Source organism: Malaclemys terrapin, chromosome 1 (genome assembly GCF_027887155.1).
Source record: "Malaclemys terrapin pileata isolate rMalTer1 chromosome 1, rMalTer1.hap1, whole genome shotgun sequence".
NCBI classification, from domain to species: domain Eukaryota; kingdom Metazoa; phylum Chordata; order Testudines; family Emydidae; genus Malaclemys; species Malaclemys terrapin.
Window position 1 is genome coordinate 106,997,741 of NC_071505.1, and position 23,251 is coordinate 107,020,991.

General features: G+C 43.7%; 1 protein-coding gene across 1 annotated transcript in view; it reads right to left on the reverse strand.

Moving 5' to 3' along the window:
- Positions 1-21,368, reverse strand: part of FGD4 (FYVE, RhoGEF and PH domain containing 4) — a 204,501-nt gene extending 183,133 nt beyond the window's left edge. The window contains exon 1 of the mRNA XM_054034414.1: positions 20,885-21,368. Coding sequence (XP_053890389.1) covers positions 20,885-21,038 — 154 coding nt within the window. The 5' untranslated portion in view covers positions 21,039-21,368. The remainder of the gene's footprint in view (positions 1-20,884) is intronic.
- Between the last annotated feature and the right edge of the window lie 1,883 nt (positions 21,369-23,251).

Genomic DNA, 23,251 nt, shown 5'->3' on the forward strand with positions numbered 1-23,251 from the left:
CCACTTTCACACAGGTAAACCTAAGAAAGACATGGCTATATCAAGACAGAAAAACAAATTACTTTAAAATTAGTATGAAGCCAGTTTTCCTCTTCACTAAATCCATCACAAGAGAAGGGTGACATCTGACAAACAGTTATAAAAAGTCATCAAATCATGGATTGAGGAAATAAAGCAAGTTTAAGAGCTCATTGCCAATCCAGGGCAAGTTATCTTTCTGTTGATATATTGTATGGGAAAACCTTCCATACATACCTATTTCGTATATAAATATTTCTATATTGCTCACACTATACTAGGTAGCTGCTCAAGATCAAGGAATTCACTACTGAAAAGTCATATATGCAGGAGCCCAAAGTTATAAGGTATGGCAAATACCATCATTATTCATGTCATTTGTTCGCTACAGGAAAGTGCTGTTTTTTAAGCATGTTCTGGTTACTCTATTTTTCATTTTTTTCTTCAATCATTCAACTTTAAAAAGACTCAAGAAACTCTCCCTGACTTTTCTGAAAAATTAGGAACAAAGCTAAAATACAGGTCAAACACCATATACCATTCTGTCTATTAAGTTATACTAGAAGGGTTTTTATTTTGAAATTTTCCTTCAAATGTGTATTAGTCCGTGAGTATTAGAGAATGGTTGTAGTCAGAAAATTGCCTGTAAAAACAACAACATCTCTCTCTCTCTCTCTCTATATTCTCATTAGCTTCCATATCAAAAGTTGCTCAGTTTAGATTGATATGATAAAGTTGACACTGAGCAATGAAAACTCACTTTGAGATCTGAACGAGACACTTTTCTGCCTTTTATACCAACACCAATAAAAGTTCTGAAGTCATTACTTTACTAATAAATTAATTGATGAGCGAGTAGAACAGAATCCAATTCACACTGCCACAGGCATAGTGGTACTGCCAATGCTGAAGGGGGAGGGAGGGAGGGGAGAAAAAAAAATTAAAAGACTATGTTACTACTTGGGCACATCAAGAAGTAGATAATCCTAAATAAGGTGTGATTTTATTTTATTGTATCAACTTCTGTTGGTGAAAGACAACTTTTGAGCTACCCAGAGCTCTTCCTCAGGTCTGGAAAAGGTAACAAGCATGCCCCAGCTAAAAACAAGGTGGAACAGGTTCTTTAGCATAAGTAGACGATTCAAGGTGAAGTGGCCACCAGTTAACACTTCTGCAGGATAGGACAAAACAAGGGGAGGTTAGTGGATTATAGATTGTTGTAATAAAATAAATAACTCTCTAGAACACTTCTGCACGAGCATCAACTTCCTGGACACCATGATCAGCTTCAACAATGGAAACCTACAGACAACTATATACAACAAAACCATGGATGACCAGATTTACTTTAACAGATTTGTTGGTGTGTTTGGGGTGGTTACTGGAACTGTGATCTGCAGCCAGTCGCTCAGCTCCACAGAATATGCTCAGGAGACCAAGTCTGGGATACACACCTTAAACACACTTAAAACCGATCTCAAACAAGGACACTTCACCAGAGAACTAGATCTCATCATGGAATGGGCCACCCAAATCCCCTGAGAGAACATGCCTCAATATGCCGGGGGGGGGGGAGGTGGCGGGGGGGAGAGAACAGTGTTGCAACCTCTCATGATTTTGTCATGAGTCTCATGATAATTATTGTTTTCCTTAAAGCCCCAGCTCCTGGAGTCAAGTGGATATCTGATGATTTCAGCCTTCATTCTTAAAAAAAAAAAAAAAAAAAAAGTAAGTTTCTAGCCCTCTTGGCTGTGGAGAAAGCTTCAAAATGTGACCCCAGTGTACCCCAAAGGATCAAAAAGCAGAAAGCAAATAAAAAGAACACCAAATCTACTATTTTCAAGCCAATCTCATGATTTTTAAACGTTTGGGGTTGGCAATACCGAAAAACCTTCAGACTGTACACCCCTAAGGTGTCACCTATCATCACACACAAGAACCCATATGAGGGATCATTAAACTACAACATATACTCGATGGGACTCCCCCCATCCTGAAAGAAATCTTTCCCAAACGACCTCTTCTGGCCTTCAAACAACTCCCAACCTCACCAAACTTAGGGTTACCATATTAAAAAAAAAAAAAAAAAAAAAAAAAAAAAAAAGGACACTCCATGGGCCCTGGCCCCACCCCTTTCCCACCCCCAGCCCTGCCCCAACTCCGCCCCTTTCCTGCCCTAACTCTCCCCCTTCCCCAAAGTCCCCGCCCTAACTCCCCCTCCTCCCTCCCAGCCACGCGAAAAGGGCTGCCCAAGCGCTACCGGCTTCAGTTTGTCGGGCAGCCTCCAGACCCTGCGCCCCCAGCTGGTGCTTCCCCAGTGCAACTGGAGCCCGGGAGGGGAAGCACCCAGCCGGGGGCGCAGGGTCTGGAGGCTGCCTGGCAAACCGTGAAGCCGGTAGCGCTCCGGCTTTGGGCAGCCCCCATGCCTCTGGACCCTGCGCCCCCGACCGAGCACTTCTCCTCCCAGGCTCTGGCTGCTGTGCTCCTCCCCTGACTCTTCGGCTCTGTTTAAGAGCCAAGCTGCCCGAGCGCTCGGGCTTCAGGCAGCTCCCTTGCCTCCGGACCCTGCGCCCCCGGAGCAGAGCAGCTGGAGCCCGGGAGGGGAAGTGCCCGGCCAGCGGCTCGGGGTCTGGAGGCACGGGGGCTGCCCGAAGCCGGTAGCACTGGCTCGGGTAGCTTGGCTCTTAAACAGAGTCGAAGAGTCAGGGGAGGAGCAGAGCAGCTGGAGCCCGGGAGGGGAAGTGCCTGGCCGGTACTTTTCCCGGACACGTCTGGCTTTTTGGCAATTCGGAAAAACCGGACATGGCCGGGAAAAACCGGACATATGGTAACCCAAACCAAACTCATCATCAGAAGCAAACTCTGCACAGACCAGGACCCACCAACTCAAAGTGGTACCAGACCCTGCCAGAACAGGTGCAGAGGTGTTAATGGGCTAGTTCACCGTGAATGGCCATACTGGGTCAGACCAATGGTCCATCTAGCCCAGTTTCCTGTCTTCCAACAGTGGCTGCTGCCACATGTTTCAGAGGGAATCAACAACAGGGCAATTATGTGTTAACTACTTATGCTAAACGATCTCTTCCACCTTGTATTTAGCTGTGACACTCTTAGGGCTAGTCTACACTAGAAGCACTACAGCACAGCACCACTGTAGTGTGTCTGGTGAATATGCTCTCTGCCGACAGGAGAGAGCTCTCCCGGTGGCATAATAAAACCACCTTCCCCAAGAGAGGATACTATGTCAGCAGGAGAAGCTTTCCCAACTACGTAGCGCTGTCCACACCGGTGCTTAGGTTGGTGTCATGGTGGTGGCTTATTCACACACCATAAGTTATACTAATACAACCTGTACTGTAGACAAGCCCTGAGCATCTTTCCCAGCCCCGAAGAAGAGCTCTGCATAGCTCAAAAGCTTGTCTCTCATCAACAGAAGTTGGTCCAATAAAACAAAACACCACAACACTTTATTTAGGTCCGTTTAAAGATATTACCTCATCAACTTTGTCTCTCATATATCCTGGGACCAATACAGGTATAACAACACTGCAAAACAAATATTTTATATTTATTTGAAAAACCCATGAATGATCTAGGTTTAAAACCAGTTAGTAATGGTAAAGAGACATTGTGCTTGACCTTTATTTGTTGACATGAAGAACAATAGCCCATGATTAAGGTCTATAAATCGTATTTTATACAACTGAAGGTATTAACCATATTGAAATGCTAAACACATTGGGTCAGGGTCAGTCTGTGGAGTTACACAAGCAATTAGTTTGACCCATTGTTGTTTTACACATGAAGAATTTTTTAGATTACCACTAAAGCTGCTTAACTGAATTGCCTCCGCTGAGAGCCAATACACTGAGAAGTCATTCCCATCTGCTGCCACAACTGCAGCACAGCAACTCATTTAAGCAGCCTTTGTGGTGAGAAACTGGAAGCTGCCTGATATCTTAATATAGAAGTGTTTACCCAGCAAATTTATAGCTAATTCATCTACTCTCTAGTCACACTTTTTGTTAAGAGGGGTGAGGGATTCTTTATTTTTCAGGAACATTCAGTAGACAAAACCTGTGTGAATCTCTTGTTACAGTCATGTGAAGAGAGCCTGTGTACAACGTACACTTCCTTTGTGCTCGAATTCAACTGCTGGAGAAAGAGACGGACTCATTTCTGTCAAATACAGAGATTTTCTATTGTAGTTTCAGCAAGCCTCCTATAATCTCTAGGGTGGGGAGAAAAAGCACCAAACCTTTTATGAGGTGTACAAAGAAATGTATATACATAATAGTTAGAAGAAACTAATATGTGGTCAAATCTCATTCACTGTAGCAAAACATTGTAATTAAAACACAAAGGTTTTTCATACTCACTTCTAAGAATCCAAATCACAAATCTTTTGTTTTAACCTATAGGGGTATATTCCTGCTAAGATAACTGTTGCACAGCAGCTTTATTACTTATTTGCAAACAAACAAAATCCCCCTGTTCTTTTAGGAATCTTGCTTCAGGTATTACCGGTACTTTACATGACAAAGAACACTCTTGTTATCAGCTCGCAAAGCAAAATAATTGTGTTCATTCAGTTAAGTGTATTACTCCTGAAATACCTTAGCCCAGGGGTTCTCAACCTCTCTCTTTCTGAGGCCTTCCCCCAACATACTATAAAAACCTCAGGACCTACATGTGCCACAACAACTGTTTTTCTGCATATAAAAGCCGAGACCAGCATTAGGGGGTAGCTAGCAGGGCAACTGTCTGGGTCCTGCAAATCTAAATTGCTCAGGCTTCGGTTTTATCCCCAGGGGTGAGGTTCAGAGTCCCAGGCTTCAGCCCTATGCAGTGGGTCTTTGGATTTTTGTCCTGAGCTCCAGGAAGTCTGATGCCAGCCCTGCTTGGTGGACCTTCTGAAACCTGCTTGCAGCCCCCTAGAGGGCCCTGCATTCCTAGTGGAGAACCACTGCCTTAGCCTATGAATTACTGTTTAATGATGGCCCTCAGGAAACCCCATATAAAAAAGTGCAGTCAAGAAATATACAAGTTAATATATATGTTGGGACTACACCTAGTCAGATACACACATATGGTTTGTCAACATGTACTAAAACCACATGCATATAGTGCTCAGGATCATAAAAAGCAACAGAGGTTCCTCAGAATAAGCGCTACCTAGCCACTATTGTTTTAGAGTTAGTCTACACTCACACTACTTCCAGCAGCATGTAAAGTACATACCTTGCATGCTGCCTAGCATGGGTATGAACAACAACAACAGAGATGGTGAGGCACTGCTTAGGCAAGTAAAGACACACCTGAACCTACCCAAGACACACCTAAGCTGTGTATCCCCAGTCTATACTGTGATTTTTAGCTGTGTAGTGTCCCAGTGCTGAAGCCTTTCCCTGTTGCAGGGAGCTGCCCGGTGTCTCTCCCCACCATAGGGGAAGACTCTGATAACAAGGAAAGGCTCTGGAAAAGGGAAGGCAGCGGGGAAAGGCTTCAGCAGCTCCCTGCTACCAGAGCCTTTCCCTGCTACCTCCCCTTGCCAGAGCCTTTCACTGACATATGTAGCTATACACTACAGTGTGGACACAGTCTGGTTCTCATGCAGGCATGTAGCTACACGTATCCTACACACCACTGCCAGTTTGTTACCATCTGCCATGAACCAGCTCCAAAACATACATTTATGAGTCTGCTGTACTTACCAGCTTTCAGATGTCACCAGCCTCCCCTCAGAGAGAGACCTTTCTGTGTGAGGTATCTAGGAAAAACTCCCTCCAGTTGAGGAGCTCTTCTGGCATCAAGCAACCGGAATGCAGTCCTCTGCTCACTTCAAATCATTAACCTGCTTCTGCTTTTCTAACCACCACCTGTTCACCTTATCTGGCAAGAACACTTATCAGAAATCTGATCCTAGCTCTACAGAGGCAGGCACACACAAGCCATTGCAAACAATAGCGCAACTCAAACTTCTTTGGCTCAACACACACCGCCCTCCTGCACTTCCAAAAAGAAGTCTGTTCAAACTACAGTACCAACACTCCCCTCCACTCCCCCTCACTTCCCCAACACACACTAGTACTGATACTAGAGCTGGTCCAATAACTATTCAAATACATTTTCCAGGTTTTTCCACATTTAACAGATTTGTTTGTTCAAGGCCCAGTTTTGCTACACTTACTCATACTGAGTGGTACCTTACTTCACGAGTAGCACAACTGATTTAAACACGGCAGAGTAAGACACTTCAGTTCAGCCTGAGTGAAGGTGGCAAAGTTGGGCTTTGAATATATGCATTAATAATCCACCAGATCTAACTAAAAACAGACACCAAGTCTTTAGCTAAATCATTTTTAAATGTATTTTAACAGCTGGGTCTTTAAAGGGAATTTACACACAGTCACATTGTGGTTCCCTTCATTCCCACCCCTACCTAAAGAAGCTAGACAAGTGCTGTATATGGAAGGGGAGGAGGGGAGAATGGAAGGGGAAGAATCCCTTGAGCATTTTACACACACACACACACACACACACACACACACACACACACACCCCTACCTTAGTTTTCTTCTGTCACAAATGCATTTTTAAACTAGCAAGCAGAGTTGAACAAATTGCATTGTATATAGCATAGTGGATTACCAAAAGTATGCACGTATGCATTGGGTAGCCTATCCCCACTCAAGCAAAAAAGTAGAGCAGCCATTATTTCTGCCCAGTTTTCTGCTCTCCTTCCTTAGTGAGTAGGTAAGGAAAGAGATGGGACACCAAGGGAAGTGTTTTGCTGGTGCTGGTCCAACAAAAACAATTACATTTCATACACTGAAGGACAACAGTTGAAAACTGAATTTTCTTCCGCAGCCAATTCTTTGTAAAATGCTATTGCAATTGAGCACCTCTGACTTCTGCTGATCTGTAGTGTATCACCTAAACGTGTCCAGACTGACAAAGGACAACAGTCAAGAAGTGTGATGAAAAAGCTTATAGCATGCACGATAGACCTGAGGAGAAAACTCAATTAATCAGCATAACTGACCAGCATAATCTGAATTTACAGTGGCACTTGTTATGTCTGTCTCTTTACAGTCGGTTTTCAAATTGTGCTTTCACTGTACCTATTCACACACCCTATTGTGCCTTGAGAAGGATTTGAGGATCCTAGAATATAGCATGTTTCAAAGATAATTTGCCTATTTTGTCAAATGCACCATGTCAAATGGATTAACCCTTCTCACTGTTTCCAATCTGAATTGCATTTGAAAGAAATGATGGTAAACTATGGGGGGGGAAAATAAATGAATATTCTGGCCCTTGCAATGGCAGATGTCAAACTACTGAAGCCCGTGACTTGGGATACTCCGAGAATCAGTTTTAAAAAGACACTTTTCATTCTGCTTTATTGGAAGAATGTTCCAACAGTTGGGCTAGGACTGGGAAGCCCTGGGTTCAAGTCCTGCTTACTGAAGACTTCCTGTGTGACCATGGGCAATCTTGTGACCTCTCTGTGCCTCAGTTCCTCATCTATAAAATGGGGATAATAGCACTTCTACCTCACAGATGTGCTGTGAAGATAAATACACTAAAAATTCCAAGGTGCTCAAATATTACAACAATGGTGGCCATACAAGTACCTCAAATAGAAATAGGTCTATTTCGATATTCATACATAACTGAACATGCTCCTGGATTATTTTGCCAAAGAAATTCTGAAAGATTGTATGAGGCATTTAAAAAAAAAAAAAAAAAAAAAAAAAAAAACACCATCTTTAAAAAGAGGATCAATGCTCCTTCTCTCCGTTGTCATGTACTGCATGTTGCTCTATATGTATGCTGAAGACCAAGTGTTTTATCTGTATTGTTAAAAACCTGATCTGGCGAGACCTATATTAGAGCAATGAGGAGAGGGATCGGCAAAAGGCTGTTTAACAGAGTTGGCTTAATAAAGAGAAAGTAGAATTGCTTTTGGAACATTTGAGACACTCTCTTAGAAGAGGATGTTGTCTAAGGAGGTTTCCCTTTACAGCTTCTTTCACTTGGTGTTTTCTAGATTTACTTCTTTTGGAAAATAAGTTTTAAAGTCAGTGATATTCAAGACCTGAAAACCTTGCTGTATCATTTAAATCTTCTGTATTTTGTAGTTCCAGACTTATTTTAAAAAGTGGTTGAAACTAATCAGAACCCAGCTTCAGTGAGATTGTTTAATGGCAAACAGGAAATACTGAAGAAGTAAAATATTCATGACTATATGATTCATTTGCTATGTGTAGCTGCCAAACGTAGCAGCTCAGCCTTTAGCCGAGGCTCAGACTTGAAATAATTGCTAGGTTTATGCTAGGATTTCTGGCTACAAATCATACAAGAGATAAGGAAAAACCCACAATGGACTAATTAGTTACACAATAGAGGGTAATTAAGAAAAGCGGCAACAATTTAGTTATTACTGTCAAAATCACCTGCTGATAGATTTGCCCCAGCTGTTAAACCAGGAACAATGTAGATCTCCATAACTATTTAGGGGAAGGGGAGCAGAAATCTGAGCAAGACAAGTTACAATAGATAATTTTAGCAGAGAAAAAAAAATCCTCAGAAATGGGCAGCTAACTAGAGAACCTTCAAAAGAGCTCGTTTGGTTTGGAAGTTATTTCCAGATTCTTTCCTTCTCTCTCTCTCTCTCAGATACACACACAATTTTTCTCAGCTCCATGAACAATAGGCTACCTTTCAACATTTCCCATACATCAGGTTACAATGTCAGCCTTGAGAAAAGCCCAGGGAAGTACTTTCATTACATTGCCATTGAGAAGCTTTAAGTTTAGGGCCACTTTCCGATCCAGTCATACACAAGTGACTATCTTTAGTTACACAGATGCAAATTAAGGGAAAAATTGGGCCCTTCAGCTCTTATTTGTGCCAAAAGAGCCAACAAAATACGCCGAGAGGCAGATTTAAAAAAAAGTGTTCCTGCAGTTTTAGTCTAAAGATACCACCCATGTTTGGTATGAGACAGGGTTCATCTTTTAGAAAATTTAGAATTAGAGCTATTCTTGCAGAAATAGTAACAATTCAGCCCCTAATAGTGGCAAATATCAGTGGACACTATTTATTTGTACAAAGCACCAGTGTACACAGGCTGCCACATTAGCACTGGACTCTTTCCTTATACACTTTTTCCATACACCAGTCCTGATCCTGCAAACATCTACATGTGTTTAACTTTACTCTTGTGTGCAGTTCCATTAACTTCAAAATTAAATATGCATGTGTTTGCAGGACTGGAGCCTGAGTACATAGGCAGTACTCTGAATGGAATCAAATTCTAGGGAACAATGGTTATTGCATTATCCCTTACAAGTCTGGAGTAGGTGGGAGCAAGAATAATTACAAGGCTAACAGTTGATTCAAACCACTGGTAAGATTTTGTAAACTCTTTTTTTTATTAAAATATTCTTGTATTAATGGCTGCTAGTTATCACCTGCTAAGTGGAGACTTATTTTCACCTTATAACAACACTGATTAGTGTTATACAAGTAGGTAAGGCTGCAATTAAGTCAGAAAGTCAAAATGAATTTTTAATAACGTTAACGTAGTTGCATATTTAAATTAATAGGCATCATAACTAAAATTCAAACTTGGAATGATCTCACCCACTGGTGTCAACTCATGGTTTTATTGCCAGTCTCATGCTCTTTGGTGTTTCTTTTAAAGCTCCAGCTCATGGAATCATGGTTATTACATGAAAATCTCAGTTATTTATTTTAAAAAAGTGATCACTTCTAGCCCTCATGGCTGCAGAGAAGGTCTGGAAAATGTGAATCCTAGAAGCTCAGACGGGATGAGGCAAATACAAAGAATCCCACACTTAACTTTTTAATGGAGTCTCATGGTATTTTGGTGTCCCACTCATGATGTTTGAAGGCAGCAATACCACTGGCCCTGTGGCAGACAGGTTAGAGCTGAAAAGGATTCTGCACTTCTAGATGGAACTGAAATACCCCTGTGGTGAGCTGTACTATGAAACACTAAAAGAAATGTAAAGCGCATCCATTTGAAAATAAAAGTGGTATAGATGGACCCAACTGAAAAATGTCAAGGGGGGGGAAGGGAGGGGAGACAACTTACCCCTAAACCTCAAGAGAACTTTTGTTTAAGTCTATAACAGTGGCTTACTGGCCCACAAATGCCAGTTACGCTAATGTCATTAGCCACATTTACCCATTTCCTACTCACATTAAACCAATCTTTGATGGACTATTTTGGGCTTCATAGTCATTTACTCGAGTCCTGCTGAAGTGTCACATACTCTACAGAAAACTGTGGCATTTTAAGCACAGACAAAAGATTAGAAGATTATTCAATCACAGAAACATCATAATGTGCTCTTGTCATGCAACATGAAGCCAGACTTTGTTTTTAAGCTAAAACTTGCTTCCAAGTAGTTTTTGTTTTAACAAACTGACTCTTGGGCAATCTGTGTATATAAAAATGTATTAATTCCATTTGGTTTTATGAACTCTATTTTTGACTGTAACTTTTGGGTGGCCTTAAAACACCCATTTTATAGCAGAAGGCAGACCAGGTCAGAGTACCTGAAATAGGGCCATCAACAAGTGAATAGCCTGGCCCTAGTGGAACACTGAGGTGCTACTATCAGAACTATTAACTGTCAGCAGTCCTTCCGTAGGGGTTGGAGAATGGGAAATCCCTAGTGGAGGAGGAAAGAAAGAAGAGGTGTCAGACCCTACCCAGCAAGAGGGGGGGCAAACCTCTTGCTCAGTCTTTTGGTTCTGGAGTGAGGGTCAGAGGGACCTGCCCTCCCTCCCCCCACACACACATACACACACTGACCAAAACCCAAAAGACTAGAGGGGTGAGGATAGTGGAGAGAGGGGTTTAAATTCAGGTTTCTGTTGCTTTGCCTAAATCTGTGTATGTCTAGACTTTGAGCTAGAGATGTAAATTCCAGCTTGAGGAGAGACACCAGTGCTAGCTCTGAATGAACTAGTGGTTGGTAGGTGGGGCTGTACCACAGAGGCAACACATTACTTTTAGCACACTAGCTCAATCAGAGCTAGCGCAGCTATATCTCCTCGAACGCACACCTCTAGCTCAAAGGCTAGACATACCCTAAGCATAAAGTATGTGTTTAAGCCTTTACAAAAGCTATCTTCCTCAGTTTAATGGTCACATGGTCCCCAAGGAGTAAAAAATTGTGCACTGAAGTGCACACAAGGTTGACGCTGGGGGGCGGGGGCTGTGCATAAACTGTTGGAGGAGGGCTTCAGCACTGATCTTGAGGCTTAGGGCAGTTGGACTGCAGGGTCCCACCCTCCTAGGAGGAGGTGCCAGACAAACTCTACACCCGGGAGTGTGCCTAGAGGCTAAATCTAGAGATAGCATCTGGACATTGCTTAGACCCATTTGGCTTGCAAGCAAGTCGGATCCAAGGATTGGGTCCAATTATAACAGCCTGAGGACCATCCACAAAGGGGATCTGTCAGGGCTACAACAAACAAAACCCAATAAAGCCTCGGCAATGCACAAAGGATGCAACTATAGGGGAACAAAATTAAAGAGACTAAGGGGAAATCCAACCTCTATTCATGTCACAGACACAAAGTTATTTTATATTATTCTTGCCAATATTTATGTGTAATTTCCATTGATATCAACAGGAGGTGCCCAAGTACATATTGAGGAAAGGCTAGACCTGTGAATTTGGTGCATTTTCATGCAAGAGACTTGGAAGTTGAACCCTAGAATTTAATTCAGTGGGCCAGGGCTTTCACCCTTTGTCTTTAATCCACCACAACTCTGAGACCTGATTATGTTTTAGATCCATTCCACTCTTCCTCCTCCTCCGTTATCCTTGAGGCATTTCAACATTGTCCCAGAGTTTTGAGAAGATCTTGCTCATTCTGCCTGGTGAAAACTCACCCATACTGGAGCTATAGTCTATGAATAGAGGAGAACTACTGAGGCAGAGCAGAAGCGCCAGCAGCGTAAATGTCACAACAGCAGCATGTCTGCTGTTAACCAAGTAACCCATAGCGACATCTCTTGTTCAGTGTATCACAGAAAGTTCAAAGCTCAAATTTGCCTCAGCCGCCACTCATGTGTTCACAGAAACCAATCAGTGATGTCATGATCATCTTCGAACTCGAAGCACGAACATGAACATCCGTGACACACTTCGCAGTAATTCTTAGTACACCACCACTTTATTGCCCTGCCCCCACTCTACAGCTCTTGCCTCCAATTTTAATCCATTTTACTTCCTCCAGTGCAATCAGAACCAAGACAAACTGCTTTGAAGCTCATTTGAAGTCCTGTCTTTAGATGCCTGGTTTTGAGAGCTATTGTTCCATTGTCAGTTTCTCTCAACTGTCCTTCATTTGCTTGTGTCTGCTCAACTCCAACTTCCCTCCAATGAGCCCCTGAGCTTTTGTCTCTCCCCAGAACAATAGAGATCTCCTGCCTCTAAGCTACACTGGTTTGTTTTATTACCTCAGCCCCACCCCCACTCCTGCTCCCTTTGTCAATTTTGTCCGTCAGTTGCATCCGAACTCCTAGACTGTACACATTCAGCCAGCCAGCAAATAAGAAACAGTCTTATTTGCTGCTTGGTTGTACAATATACACAATGGGGTCCTGATCCTTGATCAGGTGTCCTAGCATGAAGACCCTGTTGCGCTAGGTATTGTACAGTAACAGAACAGCAATTTATGCTGCCAAAGCCACCTACTGTTTAATATGCCACTTCCTCAGATAGGGCATGTCTGCACAGAGAGTTAGTGAGTGGCAAGCTGACGTGTAAATTGATAGCACTTTAGCCTGCTGTACACTAGCTGGCTGTGTAGTCCTTGCTACCACGCACTAAAAGTTCCATAGCATGCTTTGACATACTATTTTCTGCATAGTAGCAGGGTCCACATGGCCAGTTAATATGCAGCATGCTACAGCACTGTGGATTTACACCCCCAGATTGCCAAACACTAACTCTCCATACAGAGAGGCCCTCAGACAGACACCATTTGCCTACAGCTAGTTCAAGAGGACATTTAACAGTGTCTTTGAATTTCTTCTGCTTACTCACCTGTTATCTCTATTTCCCTAGAACTACTGATAAAGTGTAATTTTACAAATGCCTACTCTGAACAGTATTGCTGTCTTCAGGTATGCCAGTTTGCACATAAGTGCTTGAATTTAGACTGATGTGAACAGCTACAAATATGATCAAGAAGAATCCCTGTCACGTGCCCTTTGGAGACAAAGAATCATTCATATATTTTAAAGGGCAGAAGGGACCATTTATGATCATCTAGTCAGATATACTGCAGAACAGACCATAGACTTCCACCATGGGGAGTATGGCCATACCTCTAGTGGGTGAAATAGGGAGTCTAATGTCCTTCACGGAAAAGTCTTAATTGCAAAATTTCTAATTGATAATTTGATGCAAGTATTATACTATCAATTGTTCAGATTTTCTAGCATTCTTAAATGTTGAAAGGTATCTAGAACTCTAGATAAATTGAAACAAGGAAAATGAGCCATTGATTTTGGTTTTTAAGTTTGGCTGAATTGTGTTTTCCCCTCCCTCCTCCAAATCCCTCCATTAGCTGTGTGCATGTTTTAGGTTATACGGCAAGTCCAGTGAGTAAAATGGTCAACCAGTGATTAATGATTACACTGACACTTGTTAATTAAGAGGAACAGATACAGCCAAAGTTTACCTGCACCTATTTGTCATACAAACGTTGGATAATCATAAATGGAATTTTGATTGAGAAGCTAGGAGGGGAGGTGGTCCATCATCAGGAATGAGAGATAGGCATTCCACAAGGCACTATTAAGAAGAGTTCCACAATATGAATAAGTTTGACACCACCAGTTTTGAAAACCACATTGACAGACACGTGAAAAAGGACAACACTGACCAGAGAGCAAATTAGTCATTCCCCAGGTCATTTGGAAAAGGCAAACTGTTGATGCAAAAGGAAACTTGTGCTGTAGTAACAGCACAAATGCAACATGCTTCCTGAGCAGGTTCTTTTTATTTTTCCAAACCATACACTTATTTTTGGCAATATCCAAACGTCTCATGTTGCCTGCACATTGAATTAGTTAAGAGGAACAGTGTTTTACATGCATGAACCAGTTTCAACACTGTAGGCATGCAGCTAGTCCAGGAACTACTACTACCACTACCATTGCCTCTTCACTTCCCACCTTCTACCAAACATTCTGAAGGAAGTGGCTAAATGGGCATATTTTTATTATTTTGACATGTTTGGACACAAACCTCCCTCTCTTACTAACCAGTCATTGATTTATTGACGATGACTTAATTAAGGGCTAAATCCTTTTTCTCCTAGAAGTTAGTGTTATGGGTTTGATAGGGGAAATTCTACAGTCTGCGTTAAATGGTAGGTCAGATTAGATGATCATAATGGACGCTTCTGGCCTTTTAAAAAACAAACAAAAAAAATCAACCAAAGGGTGTTTTGCGGTTAGCTTCTGGTCATTTTAGTCCTAAATGCTGAAAAACAAAAAATGAACAGGAAATAAATATGCACACTTAATGTTTGAGAAAAGCCATCTGTACCAAATAGACCAATGACAGACTACGTATCAAATTCAGTCAGGGTGTGATTCCAATAGCGTCAATGTTTTACGTAAAGTTGGATGCCTGTAGTACTGACAGGACCGTTAAGACTCAGGATACCAAATTCTGCATTTTTGTTATTTTCACACAACTCTGAGTTGCTTCAATGGAAGGTATGTGCATGTATACCTGCAAGCAGAATTTAGTCCATGGTGGTAATAATCTGCAAAATAACTGCAGACTGGGAAATTGTATAGCCAACACAAATTTCCAAAATGGTTTCCCATAAAATAATTGCTAGTACATTCCTCAAATTTTTTGGAGATAGAAAATATTTTGAAGAGACCTTCACGCTGTTCTCCCCTGCTTGTTTTCAGATATTACACCGGTCAGAATTTGTTGGACAATTCACCTAGTACAGTATCAAAAAAGAAAAATCTTGTGTATACCAGGGAAATCCAATATATGACAAGCTTTAGGTCACAATGGCCTCCATTGTGTCTAGATACGGTACTGTAATTGCTGTCTGCATTAACTAATGCTCATTTTGGTTTTCCCTGAACACATCATATAGCAATCAGATATTCAATCACTACAATCCAATCAACCGTAATGTGGTGGGTGACTCACACCCAGGAGCAAGGAGAGCGGATGCCCAAAGGTAATTATTCATTTCCAGAGGCAGGAAAGAGAATCAGGGCACTGTTTATTTTGTTCAGAGCTCTCAGCCTCTATTAGATTCACTGTTTTAACACAGACATCCCTTAAAGCACAGCACAGCACGTTACTGAAGTCTCCTTTATTTCATCCCCAGCAATAAGCAGCAAATTTTTTAAAAAGCCCATAAAGTATTATTTGAATAATCCCATGAGATCATATCCATTTGACGAGCTGAGGTACAGCAGCAGTAGAGGAAAATCACAATCTTTTCTGCTAGACTTTGCAAATACCTTGCTGCAGCAATACTGTACGGAATGCAGGTCACCTCAGTTCTCTGAAAGCAAGACAGGGATATAACATGACACTGCAGTAACTAACACTGCTAACATGTAAGAGCCTGGCAGGCAATCCTATACAATGGGGAGGTATGTGGGGCAGAGGTGATCCAGTAATTTTTTACTCAGAGGAAGAGAACCAAGATAAGCACATGCTACGCATAATTGGCCCTCTCCACCAGACTTTTTAAAAAAACAAAACCCCACACATTCCTGTCATACATAAATATGAACTCTTCTCTAAAAATTGAAAAAAAAACCATTTATGACAGTAAACAATCACTGGTCTATGTGCTTTGAGCAATGTCTCGCATTATCTACCCTCAAATGAATCCTCTCGAGTTAGCCTACCTACCTTGATTGAGAGAAGCCACACTGCAATATTGCACTCAGACTGCACAGAGCAACTGGATTAGAAGCGGATGGTTCTGCGAACTTGAGCCATAGCCTATATCCTCTGATAGGCCAGCCAACTCAAATCAAAAGCACCACCACACTTAAGTTAAGGGTTTAGTTGTGTGGTCGGGACTCAAGTTAGGGGCAACACTAGAGTTCTAGCTCAAGTTAACTCTGCAGTGAAGACAAACCCTTAGCTGTGCTCTTCGTAATCTAGGATTAACCAGATTCCTACAGGCCAGGGTTTCTCAACACATAGGCCATGACCCAAAATTAGGTCCCCAGAATGTGTCAAAGGGTCTCACGGCTCCAGTCCGGTGCGGCTGGCTGGGCTTGGCTTGGCTCTAGAGGGCCAGCTGCGTCAAATTTGAGTGAGTGATGCTGCAAACCCCACATACTAGGTTACAACACCCAAAGCAGGGGGCCAAGACCAGCCAGCTACGTGGGACTGGAACCACAGGAGCTACCACTGCAGGGCGAGTGCAGAGTGGGCTCTGCAAACCCCACTAGGGCCTGCCACCATACTGGAAGCAGGACCTGACTCCCCACCCTCAGGGTCTGTTAACTGGGTCCTGATGGGCCATCAACATTTACAAATGGGTTCTGAGCCCAAAAAGGTTGAGAACCACTGCTGCAGATCACACACCCTGCAATTTGCAGCCACCCCTTTTAAATCTCTAAGTTTCCAGTACAATTTTGTTCAGCTTTTAATTAAATGTCAACTTCTAATAGGCAAATAATTTGTACTGGTCCTTTGGGTAGTCACTTAAACCAGGTTTCAGTTTAGTTTTAATATAATCAGATTGGCATTGAACGCATCACTATGAGTTAGTGTGGCTCAGTTAGTAGAACATTTGGATTTCACCTTACACCAAAGGCTGATGTGCAGTACAATCCTTAAGTGGGCGGGGGTGGGTGCGGGGGAAGAGCTTGACTATTAGGATGTGCTATTTTTCCATTCACAACAATGAACTGGAATACTTACCGCCTGTCGATATACATTAGAGTCTATGGTATATCTCCCAAAGACTAGATATAACCTACAATGTTCCCTACATGAACAGATTCTGATGCCCAGGTCGGTGCAAAAACCATTGAGTGCTCAGTGGTTACTCCAGGTCCTGAGTTTGCTCACTAGCCATACACAAAACTTACTAGTTTATGAAGAGCTTTTAAATACCAGCTGTATACAAAAAAGTCTAAAATGTGCTCTAATCTCTTCATAGTCTTCCATACAAGCCCATGGCACACAGGTAGTTTTTCTATTTGTCTGACACCCAGACACAGTACTTCTGATGCTATGAATGTTATGAGAATTCTCCCGGCCCCTTACAGTAACTTAAGTAGCTGGCATTTTTCAAATGCCTGGCATGAGACAAATATTTCAATATTTCTGTGATTCAATGCACACAATACCTGACAGGGTGCAGTTAGGTAGGGAGGCTTCCTCAAGGTCCAGCTAGCATTTTACAAAATATAGACTGCACAAGATCTGGCACCCTTCCTATCATGCCAACACCCAGCTTTACAATGCATTACGTTGTGCCTGAAGGCTAAAGTCTATGTTTGCAGAATAGGAACAAGTCTGAATCACACTTTTCCCTGGGCAAAACTAAAGAAGAAAATTTCCCAAGTGATAATGAAAAGAAATCAAACTGGCTGCTCATTTAGTTGGTGTGGTCTTGTGATACAGGCACAGGGAGAACAGACTTCATCTAGGAGCTTACATTGGTGTGGTTGCCTAGGTGGCTAACTGCAAGATAGGGCCTAACACCCTTTGTTGCCTTGGGGATGTCAATGTAACCTGTCTGTCTCCATTTCCCTACCTGTAAATGAAGATGTACTTACTATAAGGATGTTGTGTGGACTGCATTTAGGAAGTAATATGTCTAGGAAGTCCTATATATTTGTTGCATTATTATTCTCTCCTTAAACTTTTGATATTGTTCTTGCTCAAGTAAAAAAGTTAGCCCCTGCTCACTATTTAGTTTCTCCATTTACTCAGTGCTGCAGTGAACAATGTCCTATGACTGCAACGGTGTCACCATGGAAAAGTTATAATAAATTCAGCTTAACAGCATCACTCTTAAGGGCAGATTGAGGCAGTAGGTTAGAGTAGCAGGTGTATGGTTCCCTACACCTGCAATTCCCTTTCTGACCTCATTCACCTGATCTCTATCCTCTTCTACTTCAAATTTCTCCCAGTAAAAACTTGCTTCTAACACAAGGCCTCTTATTACAACATTTCAGCGAGGAGAGGTGGGTTAAGTGAAAACGAAAGACCCGCAGAACTACAAGAGGAACGCTTGTCATATTTTTCTTGATTCCCATCCCCCATCTCTTGACTTCTCCATGTCTATGTGGAGAGTAGCTCCTTTTGGTAGGGACTTTACTATTTGTCTGTAAAGTGCCTACCACACTTTGGACACTATAGATGTAACATACAGCACCTTTAAGCATAAATATCCCCATAAATTTCTTGTCCTGTTCAATGGTTAAGTTTTTATGTATAGGAATCAAGCAGTATTTCTTAAACAGTTTGTGAGCCCCCTAGTGGCTCTCATGGTCCTTAATGTTTCAGAAGACACCAGAGCGGTGGTGTGTGAATGCGTAGCAAGGCCTTGCACGTATATAGTCAGTCAACATGATTACTGTGTTCATGGGTTTCCTTCATACTATGTATGTTGTGTAAGGAACAACCGGTGGGGAGGATGGGATCTAATCCAAGAGTGTAGTCAGAAAGAGGGTAACTGCAGAGGGTTAGTGAAAGTGCAAAGGAAACTATAGCCACTGGGACTGAGAGTTAGCTGCTTGTTTGGAGGAACAGAAGAGTTACTACCCAAGTCCTATATCAGGGGTGGCCAATCTGTGGCTCCGGAGTCACATGCGGTTCTTCAGAAGTTAATATGCGGTTCCTTGTATAGGCACTGACTCTGGGGCTGGAGCTACAGGTGCCAACTTTCCAATGTGCCGGGGGGTGCTCACTGCTCAACCCCTGTCTCCGCTGCAAGCCCTGCACCCACCCCTTCCCGCCCCCTCTCCTGAGCCTGCCATGCCCTCACTCCTTCCCCCGCCCCCAGCCTCCTGCAAGCCACGAAACAGCTGATCGGGAGGTGCTGGGAGCGGGGCAGGGAAGCTGATGAGGGGGTTGCTGATGTATTACTGTGGCTCTTTGGCAATGTACATTGGTAAATTCTGGCTCCTTCTCAGGCCCAGGTTGGCCACCCCTGACCTACACACTACCATATATATATATATATATATATATATATATATATATATATATATATATATATATATATATATATATATATGAAAATCCCCCTCCCACTACAGAAACCCTATGCAAAATCCTTCAAGTAAACAAAAAGAGGAGGGTTAAAGGCTTAAAAAAACAAACAAACAAAAAAAAAACCTCCTTCTCTGGTAGCAGTAGCAAGAGCACTAGCATATCATATCAACCTGCTCATAAACAACTTCTTAAAATTCCAGTGCAGCCACGGTCACTGATCATGAGTTTTATAAAAAGTTTGTTCGTATGAGGTTCACATGTTCAGGCAAATCTGAGTTGACAGTTTCCCTTTAACACTGTACTTTAAATTTAGGGGGTGGCAGCTGGCATTTCAAGCCTGAATCTGTGTCAAACAGCAAATTAACATACAGAGTTTGTTGCTTATCCACAACAGGTGAGTTTCTTCCTTTCTTATAAGGAGTAGTGCTCTGAGGCACAAGACATAGTGAAAGTATCACCAAGGATGGAGTCCCATGTTTACTGCTTCTACAGTTTCCATTTCAGATGTGCTCAATATACAAGTATTTTTCCAACCTGCAAGCCGAGCACATTCAGACTGGGCTCTCAGAGCCAAATTGGCTCCCTTCATCCCCCCAAATCACCACCAGTAATAAAGGTTCTGCGGGCTTAATTAAATGACCCCTGTGTAACACTTCCCTCCCCATCCCTTAACTGCACAGGTGTGACTGATGGAAAACTAATAAATATGCCTCCTGAATAGGCTTGAGATGAAACAGAATCCCCAAATCATTTTGTTATCACCATGTTGGCTCTGCAGAGCCAACAGAGAATCCAATAAAAATGTGTCATTAAAAAGTCAGAGACAACACTGAATGCACACATTGAGCATATCTACATAGTATGATGGGGCTATTTTTTCCATAGTCTTTTCTCAGTTTCAAACCAGACACTTCTGTACAGACCCACTAACCCGGACCTGCCAAGTCTCTCACACTGGGGATTAAAAGGCTCAGACAACTCAATTTTGAATCTCAAAAATTAGTTCTTGCAGAAACAAGCACTTTTGGAAAAAAACAAACAAACAAACACACCTAAGACTTTTTACCCCAAAGAGAATTTTAAAAGCCAACAAACATCCCTGTGCTAATGAATGAGACCTCCAGAGAGAAAATACCTAATCTACTTTTATTGCATAAACAGAGCAAAACATCACTAAAATCAGAGTGAAAAGTTATCAACACCCACAGTGTTGGTTATGACATGATAGAAACATTTGAAGATATTATTGTATTAGGTTATTATTGACCTGACAGCCAAAATTCCAGCTTCATCAGGAGGAATTCATTAGCCCTTGTAATGTCAGAGCCATTTTGAAGTCTTGCCATTTGCTGAAGGAGGCTTTTGCTTGTGTTTTTCCATTTTTATTAGTTATTGTGCTAGGCGCTGTACAAGCAGAATAAAAGGGTACAACTGGCAATCAGTGAGACATTGCAAACCTCAGCCAGTCAGTGCGGAGGGAGAACCCGGGCAGGAGAAGAGAGCCAGGCGGGCGGGCCGGCCAAGCTCAGCGCTGGGGGAGAAAAGGGGAGGCGCGCGCGGATTGTTACCTGCCGCTTCCTTCCGAGCCCCTTCTCCCGGCGGTGGGCAGAACCTGCCCCCTCCAGTGGGGACAGCAAAGACCAGGGCCGAGCTGTGCAGGGTCGGGCTGGATTTCCTCCGGATCGCCATCCGCCTGAAGTTAGCGCTCTCCGCTTCGCTCATCCTGCCGGGGCTAGGAGGAAACAGCTCGCGCGCCCTCGCTGCTCAGCGCCCCGGGCACAGCAGGGATCGCATCGCACCTGCCCGCGCTCGGGCTAGCGCAGAGGGGCCGCTGCCCTGGCGCTGGGCTCGGTGCCCACAGCGCCTCCCCCGCCGCAGAGGAGAGCCGCCAAGCTGCGGGCTCAGCAGCCCGCTGTCCTGGAGCGCTGCGGAGGCCCGGCTGGAAGGAAGCCAGCGGCGCAGGGACCCTCCCCAGCAAAGCGCGCCCACTCCCTGCACTACAGCTACCGCTGCCGTTTGACTCCAGGCCCTCTCTGCACCAGCACTACCCTGGCTTTGTAACTCCTCCTGCACCTGCCAGGTGAGTCCTGCCTGCGCTCAGCGCCCTCCCCCTGGGAGGCAGCCGCGCCGCTCTGGAAACTCTGCAGCTCCTCCCTCTCCGCCAGCAACTTCTCAGCAGCGGCCTCTGGCTCTCCTCTAGCTGCTCCGCTTGCCCCCTCCCCCGCCCTACACACCCCTCGTCGGAGCCTTCCCCACCCCCAACTTTCTGATGCACTCGGGCAACTGCCAGTCTCTCAGTCCCTGCCTTAAACTCTCAGGCCCCCTCTCCTTTCCTGCACCACTAGCCCAGTGTTTCTGCAGCTGCAGTGCCACGGCACACACCCTGCCCAGGTAAAACCTTTGATCCTCCAGCTAGTAAACACAACTGCCCTTGATTTGCTGTCAGCTAACTTTCAGACTCCGCTACTCTCCAAACCTCCCCTCCACTACTGCACCAAGAGACAAAAAGACACTTGCCTCCTTCCTCCCGGCTACAACTCCGCAAAGCCCCCACCCGCAGTTCTGAGAAGCAGGCTCATGAGATAGCATCGGCTTCCGTTCCTCCTGATTTATGTTCTGCTTCCTGGACTTGCCTGTTCCTCTCTCTGCTGATGTGCTGGCTTCCCTAGAGAAGACAGAATAAGCATGCATGAACATGCCTGTACCCACACGCTAGCACCCATTGGATTGGGAAATTCTTAGATCAAGTGAAACCTGCCTGATATGGGTATTGAGAGCCCGGGTAATCCAACCACCTGGTGAGAACAGATAGATCCCTGTCTGGGGGAGCTCAAAGAAGTCTGGGGCAAGTGAGAAGAAATAATGACCAATCTGTGACAGCAAACCCTTTAGGCAGCAGGAACAGGCAAATGGAGGAGCTCTCCCATACCCAAGGATTCCAATCCCCTTCCCCACCTTTCCATCCCCAAACAGATCCTCCTCACCAGGCAGACTGCTTTCCCCACAAACTGCCTCCCTCCCACCATCACCACTTATTTCTGATGCCATTCCTCAAAGATTTCTCTGTGTCTGTATTAGAAGTGGGCCTTACCTTGTCACACGCCAGCAGGTCACCCCACCAGATATTTTTATATATTTATTTGTTTATCATCATTTTTATTAATTTGTCCAGATACAATAACCAAACTACCAGATTCATCATAATATCCAAAGTAAATGAAGACAGTTAGGACAAAGGGAGGGAAGGGGAAGTAACACATCTATCTTCAGGGTCTACATTCATTATAGATCTCTCAAAAGTCAGTTCAGATTGCTTTGAATGTTTCAGGCATTCTCTTTCTGTGGAGAGCCCATCTGGGCAGGGGCGGCTCCAGGAACCAGAGCAGCAAGCGCATGCCTGGGGCGGCAAGCCGTGGGGGGCGGCCTGCCGGTCGCTGTGAGGGCAGCAGTGAGGCGGCCTTTGGCGGCGTGCCTACGGGAGGTCCGCCGGTCCCGCAGTTTCAGCGGCAATTTGGCGGCGGGTACGCCGAAGCCGCGGGACTGGCAGATCACCTGAAGAAACACCGCCATATCCGCGTGACCGCAGACTGCCCGCAGGCATGCCACTGAAGGCCGCCTGACTGCCGTGCTTGGGGCGGCAAAAGACACAGAGCCACCCCTGCATCTGGGTCAGCCATAATACTGAGCTAGGCATCAGTATTTGGTGAGGATTGACTTTTCCATTTATGCAGGATTATTTTTTTAGTGACCAAAGCTGCATGTTGGCCCCAGGCTGCCTTGTTAACAGGTAACTTCCAGGTATCAGGAAGATATCCAAGAATGAAACTTAAGGGGGAGGGCTCCCATCAATTTTTTTTTCTCTTGACTTATGATATACCACTTATGGGCGTGTTTATGTTCCCATTTAAACAACAATACTCATGTCCAATGGTGAG